This window comes from Rhizopus delemar, genomic scaffold (genome assembly GCF_000149305.1).
Source record: "Rhizopus delemar RA 99-880 supercont3.8 genomic scaffold, whole genome shotgun sequence".
Taxonomy (NCBI): domain Eukaryota; kingdom Fungi; phylum Mucoromycota; class Mucoromycetes; order Mucorales; family Rhizopodaceae; genus Rhizopus; species Rhizopus delemar.
Window position 1 is genome coordinate 2,329,541 of NW_027137834.1, and position 14,791 is coordinate 2,344,331.

General features: G+C 35.1%; 6 protein-coding genes across 6 annotated transcripts; 2 read left to right on the plus strand and 4 right to left on the minus strand.

Annotated features, from left to right (window-relative positions):
• Positions 1 to 1,778: 1,778 nt before the first annotated feature.
• On the plus strand, positions 1,779 to 3,294 carry RO3G_11084 (uncharacterized protein; the record flags this gene model as incomplete). Its single annotated transcript, XM_067665668.1, has 2 exons — positions 1,779 to 1,979; positions 2,143 to 3,294. 2 exons carry the CDS (start codon positions 1,779 to 1,781, stop codon positions 3,292 to 3,294), a joined length of 1,353 nt encoding a protein of 450 aa, XP_067521769.1.
• A 337-nt stretch (positions 3,295 to 3,631) lies between these two features.
• On the plus strand, positions 3,632 to 4,910 carry RO3G_11085 (uncharacterized protein; the record flags this gene model as incomplete). The annotated part of the gene is made up of 4 exons (XM_067665669.1): positions 3,632 to 3,753; positions 3,811 to 3,875; positions 3,940 to 4,191; positions 4,243 to 4,910. 4 exons carry the CDS (start codon positions 3,632 to 3,634, stop codon positions 4,908 to 4,910), a joined length of 1,107 nt encoding a protein of 368 aa, XP_067521770.1.
• Positions 4,911 to 5,261: 351 nt separating this feature from the next.
• Positions 5,262 to 6,386, minus strand: RO3G_11086 (uncharacterized protein; the record flags this gene model as incomplete). The annotated part of the gene is made up of 1 exon (XM_067665670.1): positions 5,262 to 6,386. The coding sequence occupies one exon, from the start codon at positions 6,384 to 6,386 to the stop codon at positions 5,262 to 5,264; it is 1,125 nt and encodes a 374-aa protein (XP_067521771.1).
• A 365-nt stretch (positions 6,387 to 6,751) lies between these two features.
• On the minus strand, positions 6,752 to 7,557 carry RO3G_11087 (uncharacterized protein; the record flags this gene model as incomplete). The annotated part of the gene is made up of 3 exons (XM_067665671.1): positions 6,752 to 6,762; positions 6,933 to 6,980; positions 7,179 to 7,557. The coding sequence occupies 3 exons, from the start codon at positions 7,555 to 7,557 to the stop codon at positions 6,752 to 6,754; spliced, it is 438 nt and encodes a 145-aa protein (XP_067521772.1).
• A 1,820-nt stretch (positions 7,558 to 9,377) lies between these two features.
• RO3G_11088 (uncharacterized protein) lies at positions 9,378 to 10,639 on the minus strand (the record flags this gene model as incomplete). The annotated part of the gene is made up of 2 exons (XM_067665672.1): positions 9,378 to 10,343; positions 10,406 to 10,639. The coding sequence occupies 2 exons, from the start codon at positions 10,637 to 10,639 to the stop codon at positions 9,378 to 9,380; spliced, it is 1,200 nt and encodes a 399-aa protein (XP_067521773.1).
• A 2,774-nt stretch (positions 10,640 to 13,413) lies between these two features.
• Positions 13,414 to 14,423, minus strand: RO3G_11089 (uncharacterized protein; the record flags this gene model as incomplete). Its single annotated transcript, XM_067665673.1, has 6 exons — positions 13,414 to 13,489; positions 13,571 to 13,582; positions 13,783 to 13,787; positions 13,855 to 13,896; positions 14,072 to 14,148; positions 14,402 to 14,423. The coding sequence occupies 6 exons, from the start codon at positions 14,421 to 14,423 to the stop codon at positions 13,414 to 13,416; spliced, it is 234 nt and encodes a 77-aa protein (XP_067521774.1).
• Positions 14,424 to 14,791: the final 368 nt, after the last annotated feature.

Consider the following 14,791-nt stretch of genomic DNA (forward strand, 5'->3'; position numbering starts at 1 on the left):
TGCATGTTTACTGTACCGAATCGTAGTTGCTCTAATCATGTCACCTTTAGATATAAGGTTATACACATGCCACATGTCTTCTAATTCTTCCGGAAATAAAGTAACAGATCCTGAAGCATCCTTTTCTACTAATTTGTTGATCAACTACTCAAGTTTGTCGTCAGTAAAAGCTTTGAGAGAACCGCCATGTCAAAAATTACCCTCATTTTTTTTTGAAAAAATAATAATAAAAAAAAAAGATTTTTCAATTTGGTTGTGTTTGTGCATAAAAAATAAAACCGCTCTCTCTCTTTTTATTTTTTTTATTTTATTATTATTATTATTATTATCATTGAACATGGAATACCTCCAACCGACTATTTTATCCTCTTCTAAAAGACCTGAACTTGTACCCAATGAATCTTTACTTATTCAGCAAGGAAAAATTGGGCTTTATGAAGGGTAAATACAACAAGTGTATACACAAGCAGAGAGAATAGTAATATTCATGTTGTAGTTTATTATTAGGAAAACAAAACTAGAGCGCTATCAAGATGGTGTATGTTATTTAACTTCTCACCGTATTATTTATGTTGATGACGCTAATCCTTTGGAATACTCGATAGAAATAAGTTTACAAGACATTAAACAAGTGGACTCATACGTAAGCTATATTCTTCTTTTTTAAATCTTGCACTAATTCCTAAAAGGCCGGTTTCTTGCGTTCATCACCCAAAATCATTCTTCAACTCGAAAAATCACAAAACACAGCAACAGCAACATCTACAAAAAGTGTTTGGGCCTGTCCTATCTGTTTCTTTTCAAATACTTGCTCAAGTTTAAAATGTGAATTGTGTGGTGTCAAGCGACAAAACGTTAATGAGGAAGCAAATGAAGTGGTGATGGATAATGAAGAGAGGGCAGAAGTATGCAAAGTATGTACCTTTATCAATCATACGAGCATGATGGACTGTGAGATGTGTGGTGCAAGTTTAAAAAGTGAACAACATGTAAATAGAATCATGCCTGGTGAAATACGACTTTCTTTTAGGCGTTCAGGACACTCTAGCTTTCTGTCTCAATTAAAAACAGCGATCAATGTTAAACAGTGGGAGATAAGTGAAAGAGAAACATCCAACACACTTACTCCTCTTAGAGGAGTTGGTATCAGTAAGCTTTCATGTTTTATTCAGATAGACATTCTAAAGTCTCTTTACATAAGGTGCTATTCAGGATCGTATAGAAAAATCAACAATAGAAGCAAATGAGACCATGGTAGACGCATTTCAAGATCTAGATAGATTGATGACAAAGGCAACTGAAATGGTTAAATTGGCTGAATCCATATCGTCTAAAATGAGTAAAGACCCAACGGATGAGCTCTCTGAACTTCGAAATCATTTACTAAACCTTGGTATATCTTCGCCTGTTACAAAGTAAGACCAAGCACACATTTACACACTTGATGCTTATTAACACAATGAGCAGGGATTCTGCTGGATCAATTTATCATCAGGAATTGGCGAGAGAACTGGCTGATTTTCTTGGAAGACTATTCAAACAGGAGGATGATATGAAATCTCTTACTGATGTTTATTGCCTTTTTAATAGAGCAAGAGGAGTTGGTAATGAACACACACAACTTTATAAATCCGCATGTTTGTATATTAAATGCCCTCTATGTAGCATTGATATCTCCAGAAGATCTTTATAAAGCAAGCCAAGAATTCGAACGGTTAAAGCTACCATTCAAACTACGTCAATTCTCGAGCGGACTTGCTGTCATTCAATCCTTAAATATGGACGATAATAGAGCAGCACATCGCATATTAAGGCATGTCAAAGAACAAGGTGGATGTCTTACAGCTTTACAACTAGCAGAGTTGGAGAAATTGGCACTTGCTGTTGCCTCTGAACAATTGATGATTACTGAACATATGGGATTATTATGTCGTGATGAAGCGCCAGGAGGATTAACCTTTTACGAAAATTTATTTCTGGTATCCTCAACATGAATAAATAAGGAAGCGTCTTTTTTTTTTTTAGATTAAATCATTTTTGTTGCATTAAAACATTCTTCCGTTTTTTTTTTTTTTTTTTTTTTTTTTTTTTTTTTTGAAAAAAAAAATCTTGATTGGAATGGACATTGAATTAAGTAAACAGGATATTGAACTGTTACTTGAGCAAAAGGATTCGCTTACACCTGAATTGCTTCACTTGATTGAGGAATATCAGCGTTTAAAGCAGCCTTTTCCGATTGGTGAAAAGTGTGCCATTCCATTTGCATGGAAACACGATTTAGTTTTACTACCCGCTATCGTCGCTGATTATCCAAGCACACAAGATATATCCGTGATGCTCTTGACACCCATTACACCCGAGACTGTGCCTTGTGAAAGCTATTTGGCTGGTCAGTGTCAGGAGCCTTGTAAGTTTCATCGATCGCATGGTTATGTACTGCCTGCTGAATATACTGTCTCCTATGAGGTGCTGGAATTGGATAGCTTAGCCGATCAACTTCAAAATGGTACCCACGTGTGGTACAAGAAAAAGGACAATGGAGAAGTTTGGAAAGAGGCTCAAGTGATCCAGTCAATGTCTGACTCAAGTTGGAGAGTGATGAACGACACTGGAAAACCATATTTAGTAGAGCTCGGTAACATCATGCCTATAAAGAATTTGAATGAAAAAGAGGATAAAGAAGATGAAGAGGTTGAAAACGATGAAGAGATTAAAAACAATGAAGAGATTGAAAAGGCACCTAATAGCTGGGGAGCCTGGCAAGCTCATACAACTGGATTTGCTGCCAAAATGATGAAAAAGATGGGATATAAGGAAGGTAAAGGACTAGGAATTGATGAACAAGGGCGTGTGGATTTTGTACAAGAGACAGCATACGCTCAGGACCGTAGATTAGGTCTAGGTCATACAGCTGAGAAAAAGAAGAATAAGAGGAAGAAGAAAGCACCAGAGGAGAAGAAGGAAGAAAAAGAGGAGGATACAATTTTTGGTTACGTAAATTCTATTTTGGCACAAGAAAAGAGTCAGCAAGAAGGAGCAGCTCCAAAACCTACAAGTATACGAGAGGCTTATGGGGTGATTGCAAAATTACAATCAGAGCTGGATAAAGCATTGGCCAATTGGAACCATGCTAGGACGGCTTACATGAGAAATAAAGGAACAGCTTCAGAAGGTCAGTTTTTGGAAAAATTTAAAAATGCAGCGAACCGAGCAAAAAGTTTGCAAAGAGAGATGGACGATTTGCAAAGATATGTGAAACAGACAAAAGAAAAACAAGACATGTATAAGTTTTGATTGAAGATTCTTTGTTCGCTGATAGATGAGATATCAAAGATGTATCCGTACTTGTTTGCAAAAAGCAAAAATACACTGTTTGTAAATAAACTAAAAGAGAAGGAGCAGAGGAAGAAAGGAGGTACAGATAAGTCTTATAGCTGTAGATTTCCTCCCTTTATTCGATTTAAAGTCATGATGACACTGCCTGAAACAGATAATGTAAAAAGCTCTCAATTTCTTGCGTATCTTAATGACAAAAAGGACCTCTGTTTTATAAAGTCACAATTTGTATCTTTTTTTTTTTTTTTTTTTTTTTTTGATAATATATTTTTTATTTTGTATTAGATCATAGATCATGTCAGGCGCAGTAAAGAAGGCACAACCTAGTCGTAAAGGCAAGAAGGCATGGCGTAAGAATGTAGATATATCCGATGTGATTGAAGGACAAGAAGAATTAAGAGCCATTGAAAGAATTGTGTAAAATCTAATTTGAAACTATCTGCATCTTGTTATTAATTAAAAAATATATAATAGGGGTCACTCTGGGGAATTAAAAGATGAAGAACTGTTTACGATTGACACAATGGGGGATTCTGGTAGTAATGTATTTGTATAAAAATTTTTTACAAGATCAAATAAGGCTAAAAAAGATAAACTTTATAGTAAAGCGTCAGTTAGCTAAAGACAAGCCACTCAAAGTAGACGAGATCTTACAGCAACGATCTGCTGTGCCTGCTGTCAAGACAAAGAACCCTTTCAAGAAGCCTGAGATGACAGATAAAGTAGTATCTAGACATGAATCAGATCACATTCAAAAGATGTTGAAACGTAAAGGAAATGATAATACAGTAACACAACAAAAGAAGAAAAAGAAAGTCGATGAACCCAAAAAGACATATGATCTTTGGGGAGAAGGTAAAACTAGAATGCTCTGCTTATATAGGAAATTAACTTTTTTTGTTATAGATAATAAGGAAGAAGAGAAACCTGTGAATGACTATTTACCAAGAAAGCAAAAACCCAAAGCACCTCAAACCTTGAGTCAAAAGCCTGCAGCCCTTGTTCATATGCCAGCTATCGAAACACCTCATGCAGGTGCATCCTATAACCCTGAGGCTGAGGCTCATCAGCAATTGATTGCTGAGGCTGTCAAGGCAGAGGAGCGTAAAGCAGAGATCATTGCTAAACTTCAAGAACAATTATCTTACCGTGAAGAATTGAAACTTTTGGCTAGTGAAGAAGCACAGACAATGGAAGAAGAAGATGAAGATTTAGAAGACAAAGAAGGTGATGATCAAGAGACCAAAAAGCGTAAAGCGGCTGCACGTAAAACACGAAGGGAACGTAATAAAGAAGCTCGCCTGGCCAATGAAGCTATGCTAAGAAAACAAAAATTGCATGAGAAGTCGATTCGTCAACAAATCGATAAACTCCGAGAAATTGAGGCAGAGATTGAAAAGAAAGAAGAAGAACTAGAGACTTTGGCAGAAAAGAAGGAAGAGCGCAAGTCAGAAGAAGAAAAGAAGGGACACAAGAAGCTTGGAAAATACCAAGTGCCTGAATTACCTATTGATGTGCAATTAACCGATGAATTATGTGCTACACTTCGTCAATTAAAGGTAAAATCAATATAAACAGTAAACAAATACAAAATATTGACTTGTATTGTTCTCACAGCCAGAAGGAAGTGTATTTAAAGATCGATTCCACAGTCTCTTGAAGCGTAATGTGATTGAAACAAGAGTACCAGTGACACCTAGCAGAAGATATGCACTTAAAGAATATGAAAAGAGAAGTTATAAAAAGTTTGATCAAAATGAAGAACTTAAAAAAAAGCAAGGAAGAAAATAAAGTTTACTATTTTACCGTAAAAAACAAGCCTTTTTTTTAATAATAAAATGCAAGGAAGAAAAAAAAAAAAAAAAAAAAAAAAACAATAACTTTGTTGGGAATCTTTAGGTAACAAAAGTAATACATTTTTGGGGTTAATAAGTTGACATGGGGGAACGAGTTGGACTTGAACTATAAAAGCAATATTTACTGACAAGATCCATGTAAGAAGGAGAATTTAGTTCCATGGAAGGAGATGAGGCAAGTGGTGAATGACAATGTGAACTAGTAGGAGAGGAATTGGCACTTTTGCTTTGATGATGATGATGAAGTTGACGCTTTGATGGTGTATCGATGGGGATAGCAGGAGTAGAAGACAATAAGGATTGCTTTGCTTGATGAATTGATTGTGAGAAATCATATCGTTTCTTTAATAATTCTTCTTTCTTTTCTTCCTTCTTGTTCTTTGTGTTATGAATGAACTGTATTTCATAATTCTTGGAGTTGTTGTTGTCCCAGAACTCTTGAGAGCCCACTTGATATTGAACAGCAAAATAAAAAGAGTCAGACTTTACAAGATGAATTTTGAAGGTGAAAATATCATAAAGAGTACTTGATGGATGATTGGAATAATAAGTTGCCTGCACATTTTGTACTGTTTCCCAGTAATCAAATGTGTATCGAATAGTCACTGTCTTTTGGTAATCCAAATTGCGCACCAACAATTTACCTGTTAGCACATTATCTTGCACCTCAAAAGATGATTTCTCAATTCGAATCACTTTACTTCTTTTGTCAATAACATCAGTTAACTCGCTGTCTGACCAATTTGGAAATATTAATTTCACATTTTCTTCTTCTTCTTCTTCACTGTCACTGCCATCAGCCCAGAAAATATCCTTTCGGTTACTAATAGTGAGTGGTGTTTGTGCCTTTTTAAAGTAACAGATGTTTTCTAAATTTTCTTTATCAAATTGAACTGACTTTGTTGGGCTGCAAGGAGCCGATTTCGGTGTACGCAAGGACGATTTCAATAGACGGGTGGATGGTAAATCAATAACTTTTTCTTGTTCTTGTAATTTATATGCTGTACCAGGTTTAATATTTACATGCGTAGTCGAAGGTAAATTGAGTGCGCTGGTTACCAACTGACGTGTGTAATCATTTGTACTTTCAGTCATGGATTGATAATCTAATAGCAAGGAAGATGGCCTCTTATTCAATGTCACTCGCTTTCTATTTCCAAAGCTACCGTGAGTTGTTATCGTATTTGTTGACATTGTAAAGAAGAAGAAAAATAATAAAAAGGAGGAGCTTATTTTATATACTTTTTTTTACTGATAAGAACGATGATGTATAAATTAAAAAATATACCAAAACAATAATTTTTTGATTGGTGTAACCTTTTATCCGCCATTTCATGCAAAAATAAAAATTAAAAAAAGGAATAAGAAGGTTGATAAGCATTATTATAAGCATTCAATTGTGAATGTAGCTTTTGTTCTTGCTTCAATTCCAGTAAGCTCTTATTTTGTTGCGGAGTACTGTTTTGACTTATACCAAATGGATTACGACTTGCTTGCTGTTCAATTGGCTACAGTATAAATAATAAATAAAATGCATAATAGCATAAGCAAACAATTATTTATAAATCACCTGCGAAAATAATGAATTATTATTGTTCTTATTATTTCCATCAAATACATTTTGTTGGGTTGTTGTCGGATTAAAGGAGTTGGCGTACCCTGTACCACTTTTATATTTTGTCAATAAAAAAAACTCACACTATCTTGATTTACAAAAAAAAAAAAGAAAAAAAGACTTACTGTGGAATACGAAGGTTGCCTGTGTTACCAAAAGTATCCATTCCATCCCTAAAGAAATGATGTCATTTTATAATCATTATGTCTTTTTATTTCTACTCACTCTCTGTTCAACAGCATTGTATTTAACCTCTCATGGTTAGCTACTGATCCTGTTGTCTGTAAAAGAGTTTAGCTTATGACGCACAGGCCACTTTCCGTTTACCTGTGCTGCAAATGAGGTATTCGTCTGTCCGAATGGATTTCTACCTGTCATCTGTGGCTGAAGAGAGTTGTTGGATGGACTTGAGAATCCATTACCAGTGAATCCTGTCACTTGTGGTTGAATTGGATTGTTTTGAAGGAACCCTGTACTTTGTGGTTGAATAGTATTGAATCCAGTAGTTTGTGATTGAATAGGATTGAAGCCAGTAGTTTGTTGTTGAAGAAAACCAGTTTGAGGAAATCCCGTCGGTTGAGAATATTGTCCCGTCTGTGGAAACCCAGTCATTTGTGCTTGAAGGCCAGTAAACCCAGTCATTTGTGCCTGAAGAGGCGAATAATATGGGTTATTTGGTTGACTGGCTGTGATGGGATCTGCAAATGACATGCCGGTGGATTGAGGCCATTGCTGTTGCTGTTGTTGCATATATGGATTAGGTGAAGCATCAAAGCTTTGATTTGTCGGGAAAGGGTTGAATCTTTTTTGTGTATCAATAAAAAAAAAAGGTGATTAATTAGACATAAAAATAATAAAATATAAGCTATTCAGACATACAATGGTTGTTGTTGCTGTTGAGCACTATTTGTGATTGCTCTTGGTGTAAATAAATTATCAAAGTTTTCTCTATCCAACTGTTCTTTTCTTTTCCTTTCTAATTCTCTTGCTTCTTGCTCGCTTTCTTGAATAGCCCTTGCTAAATCAGCATCACTAATATACCATTAGCTCAATTCAACTATATACAAAATGCTCTAACCTATCGCCACGCTTTCTTGATTCTTGCTCAGCTAAACGTTTACTTTCTTCAATCGCTCTCTTTAGTTCTCTGTCTTCATCAATATATCCAGGGTTTCTATATATTTCATTTCCTGCATCCGCTCTTCTTCCAATCATCACATCATTCATATAATCGCCAATACCTGACATTCTATCTTGCATTTGATGACGAGATCTTCTTTCCTCCTTCAATCGTTGGTCGTCCATCAGTAATATAGTGATATCTTTTGCTTTTTGACGGACTATTCTTATTATTTAATATTTATATTCACAAAGTAAGTTGATAGTTACCGTTAAATCCAACATCTTTTCCAGTGTCATCAATGTGCTGAAACTCTTTTAATGTTCTAATCACATAAATATTTTCTTTTGCATAGAGAACTACATTTTCAGATCCAACATGTAAACAATAATCCAGTACAAGTAAAGCCTGTACTAATTTAATTAGCACTCCCTATATATACTAATACAACGAAAAACCTGCCTTAAATACATGACGCCAGTTCTTTCCCTTGTCATTTAATCTTTTATCAAGCATATCCATTATTTCAATAAAATCATGTCTATCACAGGTCAATATCTGTTAAGTTGCCATTGTTTCTTTTTCTTTTCTTTTTCTTTTCTTTACTCGTTAAATGTAAGTTGAGCAATCTCATTCATCAGTGCACCACTTGGTCCCCAAGCGTCATTAGAGGTAGCTTCTCTTACTTTGATTTGTACTTCTGAAAATCCTTTAGCATAATTTTTACTTTTTTATATTAGCTTTTATACAGTACTCTTATTACAATATGCAACTTACATGCTTCTTACAACACCTTTTCCTGCCATATTTGTTTTATCAATTTGGGAGAGAAAAAAAGAAAAAAAAAAATACAGTAAAAAATGAAATGGTTTAGTGTGAGTGAAAATCAAAAATTACTAAATTTGGAAAGATGCGATTAAACTACGTCATTTTTCTAATACATTTGCCATAACTGTTATTACAAACTTGGTCGATTCAAAAGTAACTTGCATGTTATTTACTAGACAAAATAATGTGAGTATACTTAATCTTTAAGCCAGGATAGCAATATTTTTGCTAAAAAAAGCATTTATCTATTTGAACTCTCTTATTGATAGGATAATCATCGGCAGTATAGTTCAACGATTGTCTATCATGTACACCTTTATTTTGTCTGTACTCTAAGCTTTAAGAACAATGCATCTCTAAACATTTTCATTTTGACCAAGGATTAAAACCGATGCTTTAACTACGTCTGATACAAAGCAAACCAAAAAATAGCAGACCACTGACCAAACCTTGGAATTTTTCTCATCTTTGAAGTTTCTTCAATTGAGCAGCTCTGAATTAGCTATTAGAAATAGGAAAAAGGATTAAAGGATATTATACAAATAGTTGGGAAAAATGTTTTTTGCTTTATTTCAAAAAATGTTTGGCTAAGGTTATATGACTCATGTTGGCCTGTCTAAATTTAATCGCGGGCTTCCTTTGTGGCTTTAGCCTTAACAGTAGTCTTCTTGTGGGCGGCAGCCTTCTTCTTGTGGACAGTTGTCTTCTTCTTGTGGGTGGCAGCCTTCTTCTTGTGAACAGTAGTCTTCTTCTTGTGGACAGCATCCTTTTTGGCAGAGCGCTTGTCATCGTGTTCAGCAGACTTCTTGGGTTCAGCAGACTTCTTGGGTTCAGCAGACTTCTTGGGTTCAGCAGACTTCTTGGGGTGAGCAGTGGTCTTCTTGTGGTGAACGGTGGTCTTCTTCTTGGGAGGAGGAGGAGTGGTCTTCTTCTTGTGGACAGCATCCTTTCTGGCAGAGCGCTTATCATCGTGTTCAGCGGTTTCCTTAGATTCAGCAGACTTCTTGGGTTCAGCAGATTTCTTGGGGTGGGCAGTAGCCTTCTTGTGGCGGACAGTGGTCTTCTTCTTGGGAGGAGGAGGAGGAGTGGTCTTCTTCTTGTGGACAGCATCCTTTCTAGCGGAACGCTTGTCGTCAGGTTGGGCAGTTTCCTTAGGTTCCTTAGGTTCCTTAGTTTCCTTAGGAGGAGGAGGCAACTTGGAGGTAGGCTTCTTCTTTCTCAAAGCCTCATCCTTTTTGGCAGAGCGCTTGTCATTATGTTCAGCGGTTTCCTTGGGCTCGGCAGACTTCTTGGGTTCAGTAGACTTCTTGGGTTCAGCGGCCTTCTTGGGATGGGCAGTGGTCTTCTTGTGGTGAACGGTGGTCTTCTTCTTGGGAGGAGGAGGAGTGGTCTTCTTCTTGTGGACAGCATCCTTTCTGGCAGAGCGCTTATCATCGTGTTCAGCGGTTTCCTTAGGTTCTTTGGTTTCCTTAGGAGGAGGGGGAGGCAACTTGGAGGCGGGCTTCTTGGAGGGCTTCTTGGAAGGTTTGGTGGTAGGCTTTTGGGTATCGTTCTCTTTGACCTCTCTCTTGGAGTGAGAATCTACAGACTAGAGAAAATAACAAGATGACTTAGAGAGCTACATAAGATGATTTGAATATTTTGACTTACATCGATACAGATGACATCTCCAGGCTTGATGTTGTCACAGTCAAACTTGCTGTTGATCTTTTGAGTCCATTCGGAAAGGTTGTCCTTGGAGAGACCATACTTGGAAGCAACTGATTGACAACTGTCACCAGAGACGGCCTTGTATGTCTTTTGGCAAGGATGAGAGTACTGACTGGCAGCTTGAGCAATACCCATAAGGGAAAGAGCAGTGGAGGCAACGGCGAAAAGTCTCATATTGAAAAGGATAGGAAAGAGAATAGGATGTTTGGATGATAGGAAAAAAAGAAGAGAAATGTTTTGTGCCTTTTTATATGAAAAATCCTGAAGATGAAATATCTCGAAATATCATTAAAACATCACTACCAATACCATCCGATATTGTCATTAAATTAAATCCTGTACTCCCCCCACGCTATCATTTAATTTTCCCGGAGAAAACAATTTTTTTTGGCTTGGCAGTGGTAATTGGACGATTGCATAATTTAATGCTATCCCGTTTTTGATCTTCAGTATACTTTTGTTACATAAATCGTTCTCAATAAAAACAGCGCCAAGCTTTCCATATTTCCAAATTACGCTGAGAGTTTGAAAAACGTGGTTATGCATTTCATGTATCCAGTCTTTATTTTATTTTCTCTTGATTCATGTCATTTACTTAGTATATTTCTAGTTATTTTGTACAAGCACATATGCCAAACACCACAAAATACTATGTGATGTGTCTGTCATGATAGTCTCTTAGTTGGATTGTGAAGGCGCTCTTTGTTTCTCAAATTTGCTGTCATATTTTTTTTCTAAAATTAGCATAAGCCTTTATTTATTAGCCAAGGATGAGTATCGAATTAAGATATCATTATAATCTGAATAGCCTTTGATCATCAAAACTTACATGAGTAATTCAAATAGCAAACAAAAAATAAAAATAAGAAAAGGGTAAGGACCTAAAATAAAGTAACAAGGAACAGACTGATTTCTCATATCGGTGACATAGTTGTATACAGAGATTCTCTAAACACAACATCCTGCTTTTCAAAGTGCACAAGTAACTTGCAAAGCAAATAACGTTCTGATTCACGGCATATTCTGTGTGACATGACCTAAGGACCTGTTCAAAAATGACATGCCTAGATCATAGATTCAAAATCCGTTCATTCCACATCTGCCAAGTCATTAATATAGAGCCCTTCCGGTATCAATCCACAGTCTTTTAGATCCCCTTGGCCGGTTTTATTCTCTTGATTCGCAGTTTTTGATATTCAATCAGCAACCTTTTTATTATTTGAGCCCATGTCACTAGAGTCTGGTATCCGATGCTTCATGGCCATGATCCTTACAGAATCACATCTTTGACTTGAGGCTACGCTTGATTTCTGTGCAACACTTTGTAAGACTTCTTTGAATCTTCACGATCAAGTAAATCTTTTTTTTTTCTTTCCAATGATATCTCTGAAGCGATATCCCAATAGTAACCCTTTTATTTCACAGCAGTTGTATTTTTTTTACAATAATAAATCTATTTACAACATCTTTAGTGTGCCTAAGCATATTATCATAGCACCTGATACAAGGTTTTCTAAAAGGGGATGAAAAATTTGAAGTTTTCTATATCGAGTATGATTGACTCACTTTATTTCTTTTCTATATCTCACTAACCCATCATAATAACGTTTTATCTTCTAAAAATAAGAACAGGATCAACCTTTATAATGTATATTCAAAGCGCCTGTATAACCCATGCAATTTTCTTCATCTTTTTGTAATTTACAAGCCTTTTTTTTTTTTTTATTTCTATGTAGATCGCACTCATATACTGTATTGACGCATTTATACATTTTCTTTTCCTTGCTATTTTTCACTCATAATAAAATACTTTATGTATATGATCTTTGTTTTATTTGATCTTGTATCTATTTTCAATAATAAGAGAATATATATAATATATAGTGAGCGTTGTGGTGGTTGGTTTTGCATTATTATAGTGACAATTTAGCAATTATCGTAAAGAACATTTAAATTAAAGCGATGGTATTGGCAGGAAAGAAAAGCTGTTTATGTGCTCTTGTCAATGCTTCCATGTACTAATCTACTTTTTTGGGCATGATCTTGCTTAAGCTCTTGTAAATGAGACTAATCGATTAGTTGATCTTGTTCTTGCTATCAAAACTATCATCCTGATCATCCACACAAAATCTATGTAGTCGACTTGAATGGTAGACTAAATAAATAAATTTCACTGACTTTGTTAAAGGCATGTTTATTTTTTGCATAATTAGGATGAGTGAGAGCAAGTGTGATTTTTCTTTGACGATTGAATGAACTACAGTTGCTTGTTGCAGGAAAAAGATTATACTACAGAATGTTTTAGAGCCACATTGAAACAAGCGTTGCGGCGACAGAGTGTGATTAGATTGCTGATTTAGACAAGCTGACATATTTCTGAAACGACAACCTGCTCAAATTTGGCTATTCATCAAGAATAAAACAAGAGACCAGATTTAAATCTAAGCATCAGCACAAAGGTAACAACTAGGTTAACAAAGCTAATATTTCACGAGAATAGCCCAAAAAAAAAGAGGATAAAAGAAGTTACTGCAAATGCACTAAAACTACTATTGCTATCTAAAAAAGTATGATCTATTCCTACAAGGTCAAAGGAGACCCTATGTTGCTGAATGGTGCTGTAAAACGTAGATGCTCTTGAAGACATGTAGTGGTGCAATAATGGACTAATACAATAAATATCCGAAAACATGTCTTTTGCTAAATCAAAAACAAAAAAAAAATCGTTGCAAGATTGAAGTCTATTTGAACAAGCCTTTAATTATAAAAGGAAATGGATCAACTACTATAACCACACTACCAAAGACACAGCTTGCATCTCAATAAGTCAATAATTTTACACTTCTTTGAAAAAAGAGGGATTCATTATATAAAATGACGACCTAAACTATTAGCAACCGCCCAACTAGCATCTATTAATTCTACAACAGCCATCTTTCTCACCTTAGCTATAGGTTCATCATCTTCTTAGCCACCTTGCAAGTTTCTTTCTTTTTATCTTGAAGATCTCGCTCAAAAGTAACACTAAAAGAACTTTTTTCTTAATAAATTTTACAAATTATTCGCTTGATCGTCTATTGCAGATAGAGTTTTTCTTTTTTTTACCTCAGCCTCTTTCTAAAGATCAAAAGATATAATCAAATGAGCCGAAACAGTTTTTTTTTTAATAGAAAACTAACGTGATATGCTGAGTTAGCAACGCTCTTGGTTGCCTAAACGATCTTTTAAAACATTTAAATCTAATGATCGTTTAATGACTTGTTGTGTAAAATGATGATTGTTTATATAAAAGTATTTGGTTATCAATTTTCTTGTACTTTTTCTATAAAAAAAAATTCAAACTGATCATCCCATTTGACATCAACATCTACTTGATTTCCAAAGCTTACTGTCAATGTACTGTTTATAATAGGAATCTGTTCTACTGTACTCTAATTATCAACATTCTATCTCAAGCTCTAGTTTTGTTTATGTATGTAAATCATAAGTGCCATATTCGATTGAATATGTTCTAGCCCTGAGATAGGTTATCATTGCATAGAAAAGCATGCATTTTACAGATAATGTAGACTTAAGAGTTCTTGCGCAGGTCCTTTTTTGATTTACCCCTCTCCCTCTAACCCTTAAACTGCAGTTGATGTTCAATTCAGATAATTCCTGGTTAATTATCCATGTTGACTGAACTAAAAACATAAAAGATATTTTTTTTTTTAAAAAAAAAAAAGAAAACTGCGATTGAAATACAAAGTCGATGATGAATGTAGATCACATACTAACAATGATATCAGTGAGAGGAAAGGAGAGAGAGAGAGGGGGGGGGAAATAAAGATGGATGCTATGATTTAAGGTACAAGAGTTGTGTGGAATAATACAACAAAGCATAAATTAAGTATTATTGATTTCTAAAGATAAGCATAAACTGAATACTCCTTTTACATAAATCAATAAAGAAGGTCATTGATATCAACCTTAAATCATTCGTTGTTTCATGTCTATTTTCTTTTATTTAAAAGGAAATCAATAGAATATAACAGGAATCCAGTTTAAGAATGAAAAGAATGATATAAACTCTGTAGACAAGTAATAAAATAGAGTCATGTTTTTGATCTCCTTTATGCATTTACAACAAGTGTGGAGAGGGGAGAAAAAAAAAAAAAAAACCAAATAAATAAAAATTAGGCTACGATTATTTAATACCCCGGTATTCAGTGGTATTAAAAGTAAGATGGACTGAATCTTTGCAAGTGTTCATTCAACTTTTTTTTTTTTTTTTTTTTTTCCAATAGGACTGTGTTTATGATCTCACTGGTTTTTAAAATATTGCTT